General features: G+C 44.3%; 1 protein-coding gene across 1 annotated transcript; it reads right to left on the reverse strand.

The window, feature by feature from the left end:
• Window positions 1-82: 82 nt before the first annotated feature.
• On the reverse strand, window positions 83-4,513 carry LOC115762673. The gene is made up of 9 exons (XM_030704987.1): window positions 4,261-4,513; window positions 3,815-4,206; window positions 3,667-3,752; window positions 3,312-3,413; window positions 2,735-3,248; window positions 1,241-2,673; window positions 723-894; window positions 315-659; window positions 83-256 (listed from the first exon to the last, which is right to left on the reverse strand). Exons 1-9 carry the CDS (start codon window positions 4,505-4,507, stop codon window positions 125-127), a joined length of 3,423 nt encoding a protein of 1,140 aa, XP_030560847.1. The 5' UTR covers window positions 4,508-4,513; the 3' UTR covers window positions 83-124.
• Between the last annotated feature and the right edge of the window lie 7,407 nt (window positions 4,514-11,920).

The following is an 11,920-nucleotide window of genomic DNA, read 5'->3' on the forward strand; positions in this document are numbered from 1 at the left end:
CGCGTGTGTGTGTGCTGTGTGTTTTTAGGATTTCCGATTTAATTTATAAAAATAAAACAAAATGACAGTTATTTCTACCAAAAAATTTTAATTCGTATAAATTTACAGAAATCTATACATGACCTTACGAAAAACTCATTATGTGCAGTTCGTTGAGCATCCGCTTGACCTGAAAGAGCAACAGTGGGTCCTTGTTTCTGACATCCGTGGCATGGGGATTCATTGAGCTGATTGCCTGATGCAGATCCGTATAGCTCTGTAATTATTTATTTGATAATAACTTAAGCCATCTTATCCCTCATTCCCCTACTCACGCTCATGTTGCGCCACGTGTTCTTAAAGTCTAGCCTTATAACATCGAGATTATCGGAGCACAGCTCCGATACCTCAACAAAGGTCACATTATCGGGTGTTATGCGCATTGTGACCTCCGTATAGTCGGAATTATCCTTGGCATTCTTCATGCCCATCAAAATATTGCGACGAGAGGCCAAACGATTCCAGCTGGAACGATAGAACTTCATCAGCTTACAGTGCAATGCCATGGCATCATAGGTGTGATCCTCTGTGGCTACATGCTTCACCGAAAAGTAACCATTGTCTATATAAAAGCAGGCATCATTCTCTGCAAAGATGTTGATGCTCTTCTCATAGAAACGCTGTGATTCGCTTAACGATAAATATCGAAATGACAATCGGATTAGAGATATGCGAATGCTTACCCGTCGCAGCTCACGTATATCGGCGATCGGCTTTTCTATATCCAAATACTTAACCGGATGAGCTACATAATTTTTGGTTATATCTGTCACATAGCCTCGTATGCCCTGAGCCGTAATATAGAGTACAACACGTGCGTGAAACGTATCCACGCTCAGTATAATTTCCTCATTACTAGATCAAAGAAGAGGGTGTGGGGGGAGAGCAAGGAGAAGCAGTTAGAGGCATGTTAACGAGCGCGTCCAACTAAAAGCTACAAGCATTAAGATCCATACTATGCCAAATTGAACTAGGTTTACTAAACGATAACTATGAAGTTTTCGAATATGCAAGAGCAGAATCAAAAGGAAGATATATATATATAAAGATGTTGGATTAGGCTATCCATCAAGTAAAATGATTATCAACCTGTTTCGTATTCAAAACTCTTCAACTCCTATGTAACATATAGACAAAGGGTAAGGCGGACATGTCTCGAATCGAGATACTCATCAGATATAATAGAATAGTATAGACTTACTTCTCCTCATTGGGCTGCATGCTCCAGTCGCGAAAGGGGAAGTGCTCGTAGCGCTTGTAGGCAAGCCCAAAGATGCCCAGACGATCGGTTTTGATGTGCATGGTGCGTGCCTGTCTATCGAATTTGCTGGACATGATGTGCCTGGTGGACCAGCGTATAACCTTCACTTTGGGCTTTTCCGCGCTCACCTCTTCCTCCAATGGCGTTGGGGCCTCCGGCGTCCGGGTATCCTGTGTGTCCGTTGTTCCATCATTTAAATTAAGACGGCTCGAGTTGCGATAGCCGCTCATTTGTGAGCCGGACGCCGGCAACGGACTATGGCTGCCTCGCAGTGAGGAATGCCTGCTACTAACTCGGATCGTGGACTTAAACTTGGGCAGCATCGATGTAGCCCGTGCGTCTGGGCTGGGTACTACAGTCTTTTTCGATAGCAGCTTTCTCATCATAAAATCCGTCTGATTTGTGATGTCGCGATGTCTGGTAATGTACCTGTGCGAGATGCTGTCAAAGGTATCAATCAGTCCGTAAATGGACTTCTTTTCGATATCGTGCTGTATGTCCGTCTCATCGTATTTGATATGTTCGATATCATGAAAGACAGGATAGACGCGCTCGGCTGCATGCTGTACCTCATAATCGAAATCCAAATCGCCGACAGCAAAATTATCCTCAACCTCAACGCTGCGTCGACGTATCAGCATATTTCTGGTCTTCGGTCGCTGTTCCAGTTCCTCCTCTCTGACCTCCAGCGGGAACTTGAACGAGGATATGATCCGTGGCACACAATATCGTTCCAATTGTCGCACCTTCAGGTGATCCAATTGCTGCACCAAATGAAAGTTTCGCAGCGGCAGCACATGCTCACCGGGCATCAGTTTTCGGCTAACACGCAGCATGGATAACAGCGTGGGACGAAACACATTTATGGATGTTTCGCGTCGTGGTATTTGCGTAAACTGTAAGCTATCATTCCAGATGAGCTCGGTGTGCCTAATTGAAACCATTTTTGATTTCTTCTTCTTAATCACCGACTCCTTTCGCTCATCATTTAACGAAATTTCCGATGCTTGCTCCTCCATGGTACATAGATATTGACAGGCTATCGGCTCACCCCACAGGCACAGCTCGCGTGGCAAATGAATGATCACAAAGAAATAGGGCAACTCATCGTCCTCGAGCATAAAGGTCCTACGCTGATTATCATCCATATTCAGCCGTAACTTGGATCGATGTTCCGACAGCCGGGAAGTTCGGGAGCCCACTCGGCTATCATCGTCCCGCTGCAAATTGGCCACAATATCATCCATAATGTGCAACACTCTGCCATCTTCATGCAATATTATGTTGAGCTTCTGATAATGCGTATTTATCGGACGACGTATAAACATTAGCGAATATAGGCCGCCCAGCATAATGTACTGTCTCAGATTGATCTGTATGTGGATTATCATAAAGAGAAACGAATTTATGTTGTCTAGCAGCAACTCTGCTCACCTCGTCCAAGGTTAGCTTTAGGTTAGCTGGATTGTAAATCTCATCGAGCATATCCATATACTGTTGCTGTTCGCGTTCGAGGAATGCGCTATAGGCATCTGGTAGCATGCCGGGCGGCACCAGGAGCGCCTCCTTGGGTGCCTTGGGTATATTTATTTTCGTTCCATTGCCCTCATTGTTCTTCTTCTCCTTGTTCATCTTCTCCGTTTTCTCCGCAATGATGCGCAAAGCCTCATCGTAGGCTTCGCGTTTCTCCAGCAGATTTAGCAACAGATCTGTTTGTATATCCAGCTGCATATACCATTCGTTGGCCAAACACTCCTCGATATCCAGAATCCCAGCATTGACATCCACATTGCCATCCGGTAAACAAGGATCAAAGCTCTTTGCGTATTGCGAATAGTTGTCAAAGTTCGTGTGGATGCAGCGCAAGGTGAGGCAATCGTGCAGCACGCTCAACGGCATCTGAACACTGACGGCCGAAGCGCTCATTTCGGCGACCATTAGTGGGGCGCTACGGATTATTAATTCAGTTAATAAAGCCATCAAATTGGCCTTGATAGGGCTTGAGACTTACAGCATTTGTTCGAAACGGACGGGCACATCGCGCAGAGCCCAGATATCTATGGCATATTTGGGGCACGAATGAGACCAGGTGGCCACAAGGGCGTTATCTGAGCTGTGAAACAAGATTTAAGCCCGAGCAATTAACAAAGTGAAGTATTTTTGGATAGAGTGAGCGACTAGGAGTTACCCTGTAGATAGATCAGAGCTACTCACAGATGCAAATCTGATATCTCTTGAAATGGAATGGAAGTGAATGGAATATATATATTTCAGTTTTCAGTGTCTTTAGCAGACGGACGGACCTGACTACCTATATTTGCGTACATTATACCCGCATTTTAAATGGTTACAGGGTATTCACCTACTTCATGTAGACGCCATCCATGCGTATTATGCGATAGGTTAGACGATCGAAAACGTCATCGATTTCATGCTCGATTTCACGGCGCACCTAACCAAATAAAAACGAAAAGTTATCGATATTTTTCGATTGTGTCGATCGTTTGCACGTACATCCATAATCTCCATTTGACGGGCAAAATCCACACGCTCCATTTCGGCCATGTTATCGAGCATACAATCGATCTTGACCAAAGTACTCACATACATGAATATATCCGCCTCATACAGATCGCCGATATTTTCACTTAGATTCTCTTTGATCGAGCGCCGTGTGAGATCCTTGCGGAAGATGTTCTGGTTCAACAGTGTGCGCTCATCCACAGACAATGTCCAGTCCACGTTGTGTACTGTATTGAACTGTTGAAAGTAACGCTTCTTTGCGAGAAATGTGCGCATCTCTGGCGGCAAATACGGGCGTGGCAGGCCATCACAGCGCAAATAATGCTCCCAATGCTCGAGACGTGCACGCTCCCCCTCGAGGCGTGCGAACTCCGTGGTGGAATCTTAAATCGATAAGTTATCGATGATCGAATTCGATATCCGCTTTGGCCGCTTACCCCTGATATAGTTACGGGTAACGCTGATGTCCTGCAAACGCTGCAAATACTTTTTCTCCCGTTCCTGCATCTCTTGGATGCTAATCAGAGTGGTTCCCGTGCTCTCCTCCAATTTTGGCTTGCCCATCGTGTGTTTTACTTGAATTGTGTGCTCGAGATTTGGAGTTTCTTGTGTGTAGTTGGGATAACATGACAGTAAAGTCTTGATCAGGTTTCTTATACATGATTTGCCAGCTGCTCGAACCATTTGTCAGACCTTCAGGCCCAACACTTCTCGCCCCTCTCCCATCGAGAGACCTAAATCGAAAACTCAAATCTCCTGCTGTCTCCTGCTGTTGCCCATAACTCAGCCGGCGCATGTGGGTGCGGTTGGTCAGCCCAACAAAATCCACAACCAGGGGGGAGGCCCTTCTTCCCCATCAGATGCCTCGCGAGGCATCGCCTCCTCGACTGTTATCATTTGTGGATTTATTTGGGCTCCGTGCCAGCAAACTTGCGACTTGTTTATGCCGCTTGTGCAATAATCTATTGCAAATCCAAGTGGAGAAAGTGTAGACTATAAGTTGAAAACCAACAGGAAAAGGGAGCTATAAACCGAGTGCCGAAATAATAAATACTCTAGCAGTGCAAATCAAAATCAGCTAAGCAAAAAATACGCTTTGTTAATACTTAATGGAATCATGCGCTGTTGAACGAATCCAATAACTAAACAAATTTAAAGCTCCTTTCAATGGGTTGATTAGTAAATAGTTCTTCTCTTTATTGCAAAGTTTCTTAGACGTTTCTTGAGGGCAAATATTTTGAGATAATCTAGAATATCTGTATATCGGTATATCAAGGTTTGAACCTGTGCCCCGCCCTAAAGCTTACATGACTTTTCCTGCCAATTAACACAGGCTACGGCTCGAGCCGTGGTACAATGTACATTTTGTGTGAAAGTAGGCACAATTTGAAAATGTATATCAATAAGTAAATGATTTTGCTTTGTTTAACAACTTCACTAACGCGTTGCACATTTCATGACATAATTAAAATGCCCTCTGCAAGAGTGTAGCTAAGGGGAAAACAAAAAGGGCAGCAAATGCTAAGACAATGCCTCGTTCCCAATAAATTGATTAAATTTTATGTCGCATTGTTAACCGAGCTATTTACATACGCTTACACGACTCGCCAGTTCATGTCAAAGCAGCTACGTCTGATCGATTACATTGATGAATGAATTTCCGACCAGGACCAAGACCAAGACCAAAACGAAGACCAAAAACCATGACGATGACGACTCCTACACAGAGGCCACAGAGTCTGCATTCCAATTGTCTATATCGCATCTGTAGGCCTTGGTCTCTTCCAGCTCCCATCTCTCTCTATCTCTCTCTCCTCTCCCTCTCGCTCTCCCTCTCGCGCTGTGTCTTTATCTGTGCGCCATGCTGTGCTTACAATTCTCTTGAAATTTATTTGTTGCCAGTTGTCTTTTAAATAAATTTCTTGTCAAACGTTCACATTCAGGTCCATGTACATGTCCACATCGACGTCCTCTTTCGTTATAATACCCTGTACCCCATGAAAGTGGGTTAAAAGGGGTATTATGGTTATGTGCAAAATGTATGTGACGGGCGGACTAAAAACATCTCAGCCTGACGAGCTTAGGCAAGTCTTTTTCTGCAAAACTACAAAATTGGAATGTGGGTATAAGACGTCAGATACCCCTGAGAATCTTGCAACAATTTGACAGCAAGAGTCAACAGTTTTTTGAGCATCTTTTAGCCATACTTTTAGGCTTTACAGGGTATCTGCTGGCGCATAGTGGACTCTAGTCTGCTGTCATTGCTGTTGGTCGTAACATTCATCAGTTGTTTAGGCTCTGGACTGCGTCTGTAATAAGTCACTTGGCTTGACAAAGACAAAACATTTCAAATAATTTTATGAACTTGACGAACATTTTCGGGGCCCCATTTGTTTCTATTTTTTGTTTTGTTTTTGCCAGCTGTAATTGAAAATGAGCGCCAAATAGTTTTGACACCTACTGGCAGGCAAATCAATTGATGATCAATGGGTTCAAAATAATCCGCATAACAAGCAGCCAAGTTGAGCAGCAGTTGAGAGTTAATGACGAGCAAATCATTTTGAGCTGGCCATGCAATCATTCAATTATAATCTGCACCATGTTGCTGCTCCATGTTGCCTGTTGCCGGTTACCAGCTGCTGCCTGATCCAATCCTCAGCAATTTCTTGTAGCCAGCAATTGGATGACTAGATGACTGAATGACTGGATGACTTTACAAAGAGCCACCTCACGTAGTTGACGGCTGGATTTGCTCTCTGTGTCTGTTTGCCATGTGGCATGCAACCTAACGATGTCTGCAGCTCGTTGCAGCTCGTTGCAGCTCCATCGATTTGGAGCTGCAATTTGGTTCGCTGCAAACCCAAAATTGCTAGCGAAAATAATTGACAACTGTATAAAAGAAGTTTTGCCATTTGATTTGCGGCTCAGTGGCTTAGTGGTACGTTGTTGCAACAATCGATAGCTGGTTAACAAGTGCAGCAGCAGCAGCAGCAGCAATTGTCCGGCTCACCTGTCTGTTGTTATCTCTGACCGGCTGTCCATTTTTCACCTGCACTTCGCTGATTGTTGCCAGCGAGTGAGAAATTATGCCAAAATGAAATGCTAGTTGCAGCTGGGAAAATGCCCCCCCCCCCCTCCCCCTATCTACCCCTGCTACCTCAACGCTTGCCGCATAACTTGTCGACCTTATCGGGCGCAGCGATTAGAAAGCGCTCAGAAATGTTGTCCATGTTTTCCCATTGACAGCAACTTGTTTACCGTTTTTTTTTTCACTCTGCTTCATCTTCTCTCTTTGCTCTTTTCCAAAATGTTTAAACAATGCAGCAACTTTTGGCATTTACATGAGAATTGTCAGCGCAAAGATGTTGTTTACAGCAAAACAACTGAACACAATATGAACATAGAATCTGTACGGCAGCAGCAGCAGCAGCAACATATTGAGTCTAATTAATTTGCAGCAAACTGCATGGCCAACTTTCTATGCCCTACCTTAGGCTGGGGCATATCACATGCAACGAGCTGTTCGTTCGAACTGGATCTAACAATGACCTCCAACAATGGAGGCTGCAAATATACACATTTGTGTCTCTTATAACTTTTATAAAAACATCAAAAAAAAACCGTGGAGGACATGAAGCAACTATGTTAGTCACCTCTTGCTATATTCGCTGAGCTAGTCCCACAAGCAATGTGACCATGGAGGACACTCAATTATAAGCCTCACAGCTTTTATGATGTGCCACGCCTTCTGCTGTAAATGCCACAGTCAATTTTCTGTCAATTATTATGCCTAGCTTAAAGTGGCCATGGAGGACATGTATTCAAATTTGATATCTTATTAGATTTGCCACAAACGCGCATAATGTGACCATGGAGGACATGAGTATATGCGTTACTTAACCACAATTCAAACAGTTATTGATGTTATCTTTAGTTGAACATAATTGAAACAACATCTTGAACACAAGCTTATGAATTGGCCCATAAAAAATACCACCTTTAGGCACTTCGGCTAGGGTATAGGCCCAGCTGCTTGGCCAACTAAATTAATGCCTCTTGTTCGTCTTAACGGTAGATGCATGTTTGTGCTTAAACAATGCACCAGCAGCAGCACCAGCAGCATCTGAGAAACTAACAACAAATTTGTTTTAGTCGGAAAATCTATGCAAAGCAATTTGAATGGCCGAAACGAGGAGCGAGCATTCAGCTAATGCCTCAGTTATGTAAATTAGACAAAAATTCTTCTTTGCCCAGTTGCCAGTTGCCAGTTGATTGGCTTGGTCCAAACCTAGGGGGGGGGGGGGGGGAACCCGGGTCCAGTCTCTTTTGCTCTTTTGCCTAATTGTTGTCTGTTTCGCTCTTTTTTATTTTCATTCCAAATTTACATACATTAAAAGCGCGCATTGTTCGCCGAAGCAGCAGCAGAAGCTACCGTCAATGAAAAGTGAGCGTGGAAAACGGAAACCAAAGAGAAAAAAAATAAGGAAAATGCAATGTACTAGGCCGCAGCTCAGATGCCCTTCAAGACTAGTAGACGAGGTATGTTAATATGTTATTTATGCTATATATTATATACTCGAGCAGGGATTGTTTTCTATAGGCTCTATATGATATAGGGCTTCGATGTTGATAAGTTAAGTTAATGTGAGCAACTATGTAATAACTTTATATATGAAAGTTTCATTAAGATATCTAGCAGAACATTGAAGATTAGCTGATAAAAGCTTTCTTTACGAAGGAGAGTTCCTATAGCATCTATATGATATAGTGCTTCGATCCGACATAAGTTCTGTCTGTCTACTGCCACGATCCCAGAATTGAATTTATTCTCCGTCAAACATATTGCACTGGGTTGCTTATTATCTTATCGTTATGTATTCTGCTTACAATGATAACATTCCAATTCAAGCTTATATAATATATATAGTTCTTGTAACAATTTGCTATCAAGCGTTACACGCTTCGTCGAAAAAGGAAAATACTCTGCGCGCGGATACGCAAAGAATTTAAAAACCAATTCCAATTCCAATTTATTTCTAAACTGACCAACTTTTTGGGTTTCTGTGCCAGCTAGAGCTGGAGCTATGTGTGTGTGTGTGGGGCGGAGGGTCTTGGGGGGGGGGAGCACGGCATCAAATTAAAGTTCGCCCGGTCGGCTGGCCACACCTAAAGAGACAGTTGCCACCGCTGCTGGTGGCAAAAGGCCTCAAACGCCTTATCAACTGACAGCGGACAGCGGTCGGAGCAATTTGCATGGCATGAGGCAGTTGCTCCGACGCGGTGGCAGCTACTTATCGCTGGCATCCACAGCTCTGGCACACGGTGCTCATTACGAATGCGACTGCCTCTGCAAACGAGTTGGCATTGCTATCTGTCTGTCTCTGTCTGTCTCTGTCTCTATCTCTGTCTGTCTCTGTCGTGCCACAACAAGTGGCAGGCTCTGTGCTTTGCGGCAAATTGTGCTGCCACTTTTAATTGGCAACTTTTGGCACGCTCAGCAACGTTGCCTTTATCGATTTATGATGATGACAGACGGACGGACAGGCGGACAGACGGACAGCTTTTCTAGTTTTCCCCCAGTTTTCCCCACCCCGTCCAAGTTGGCCTTTGCTCAAGCTCTGACAGCAGCTCTGATTGTTGCTGCAGCTGCTTATTGCACTCAATATTAAAATGCAAATTTAAGTGCCCAATGGAATAACTGCAAACTGCAACTAGAACTGGAACTGGAACTGGAACTGGAACTGAAACTGGCGAAAACCCAACTAGTGCTCGAGCTCATGACGTGGCCCAGCCGGTTGTGCAAATAAATATTATTATTTCAGTAGGGTTCGCCATTTGCAGCGGCAACTCTGCTCACATTTAATTATTCTACCGGTAAGGGGCATGTTAATGACTATGAGATACCCCATAGTTGTTAAGCTGATCAACTTAGACCTTATTTCTGACCAGGCAGCTGGCGAGTTGATCTAACAATATCCGTATGTCTGCCTGTCTTCCCATAAGAACACCTCGATCGCGGATATACACATAACCATACAATTTCCTTCTCCCAAAATCGATAAATATCGATATCGAGCCATTGTCATTTTGGGCATATCTGCCGAAGATTTCAAGAGCTGGACGAACTCCCGATTAAGTTCACATTTACCACACACTGAAAAAGTATATTTTAATTTTTCGATATCTAAAATATCGATAAATATCGATTTCCAATTATTGATACTATACTATATCTGAATATCTACCATATCTACCAGGCTAATGAAATAGTTTCGAATATTGTAAGCTTGATGTCCCTCAACTAACATAGAAGTTATTTAAGAATCAAAAATATTTATAAAATGCATAGGCAAGGAGAAGAAGAAGTCACAGCAACTGCCTCAAGCATGTCAATAGCTGTGAGTTTTTCAGTTGTAAAGAAGTGAGTTATTGCAGCTAATTACAGGGTAACTCCAAGTGGGGTATGATCAGTCAGCGCACTCTCAGTTCTTTATTAAGTACTGTGTTTAAACGAAACACAATCAGAGCTTGAAATCAAAAATCAATATAATTTCGTGTCGAGTTTTAATGAACCATTTTTTTAGTCACAATAAAAATAAGCAATTGTCATGCAGTTGCAGTTGAAATTGCAGCTTGAAATTTTGCGGTGAGTGGGCGCCGAGTTTGTGGCCCCATTTGCTTGGAAATTCGCAGCCATGACAAGGCGTTGGCTGAGTCAGACTCAGTCGGTCTAGTTGTTGGCCAGTTGGCGGCGGCCTGCTGTTTGGTAATAAGTGCGAGCAGTTATGCTTTTTCTAGCCGGGCTTGGAACACGCCCAAAAGCAGCTGCAGCTTGTTAGACAAGTTACCAAAAATAGACCAACAACTGGCTGAACTTGGCTCGCACAGCCGGATCTGGCTTAGATTGTAATTGCCCCCCGACCGCACGCCCCTTCCTCGTTTGATGGGGGGAGGGGGGCGTTTATCGGCAAAACTGAGGCGTAATTCATATTCGACTTTTATGGCAAAGTATTTTTGCATTCGCCGAGCAACAACAGCAGCAACTGTTGCAAGTTGCAAGTTGCAATGCGCAGCTGCAACATCAAATCACAGCATTTTATAGGCCACAATCTGGACAGTTATTAGAGCTGAGGCCTTAATGAACTCGTCTCTCTCCCTCTCTTTCTCTCCCTCGCCCCCTCTCTCTCTCTCTCTCTCTCGCTAGCTGACCAGCTGCAGCATTTGCAATTTATGGGATCAACAGATCCGTTAGTGCCAAATTACAAATGGACTGCACAGCAAAGTGCAAAACACAGGGTGAAAGAGACAGACAGACACGGCGAGAGCGAGTGTGTGAAAGAGACAGATAGAGACGTGGCAATAACCAACAAGACATTAACCCGGCGCATGCCTGCCACAGCTGCATGCGGCCCGGCCTTAACTGCAATAATGCTGCATGCTCAATAATTGAACACAAACATACATATGCACACACACACACACACCCCTCCCCCACCCCTGCCTCCCACCCTGCCCGCTGCAGCGGTTAAACAGCTGCTGAGTGCGCGCTTGCAACAAGCTGCAAGCGAGCTGCTGGAATCAGAGCCCGTCGGCGATTCAACAAGATACAAGCCCGAGCCCAGTTGCCAGCAAAGCGCCCAAACGATAATAAGTCGATGCAATAGACCCAACGACCCCCCCCCCCCCCCCCCACCCCTGTGCTTTGCCGGCCACAAAAACATAAAACAATAAAGTTGGGCGCTGCGCTAAAGAATAATCGCATAAATCATGCGGACTTGCGGCAACGCGCGGCGTCTAAGCTCCACTAACGGGCAACGGGCCATGGCAACGGGCAACGGGCAACGGGCAACGGGCAATGGGCTACAAGCCGAACCGCAACAAACAACAACTCAGTCCAAATAGTACGCACAGTGGGCTCAAAGCAATTTGTTTTCGTACAAGTTAATATGCTAAATCATTCCGAAATCAGACTTCCTTCAGATAGCAAAACTATCTCATCAAGAAGTGTGCTCTAACCTCTTGTCATCTTTGACAAATCGAAAGCCAATCAATAGTCGTGATAGGCACAATACTCCAGCTAAAATGGCTTCTCTCCTG

This window comes from Drosophila novamexicana, unplaced genomic scaffold (genome assembly GCF_003285875.2).
Source record: "Drosophila novamexicana strain 15010-1031.04,08,12 unplaced genomic scaffold, DnovRS2.1 tig00000644-arrow-pilon, whole genome shotgun sequence".
Taxonomy (NCBI): Eukaryota; Metazoa; Arthropoda; class Insecta; order Diptera; family Drosophilidae; genus Drosophila; species Drosophila novamexicana.

Excerpts from the sequence above, each read along its gene's own strand:
- LOC115762673 (XM_030704987.1), bottom strand. The coding sequence starts at position 4,507 with ATGGTTCGAGCAGCTGGCAAATCATGTATAAGAAACCTGATCAAGACT. Across the intron at positions 4,207-4,260 it reads TACCCGTAACTATATCAGGG|ATTCCACCACGGAGTTCGCA; the intron begins GTAAGCGGCCAA and ends TATCGATTTAAG. Across the intron at positions 257-314 it reads ACACGTGGCGCAACATGAGC|AGCTATACGGATCTGCATCA; the intron begins GTGAGTAGGGGA and ends AAATAATTACAG.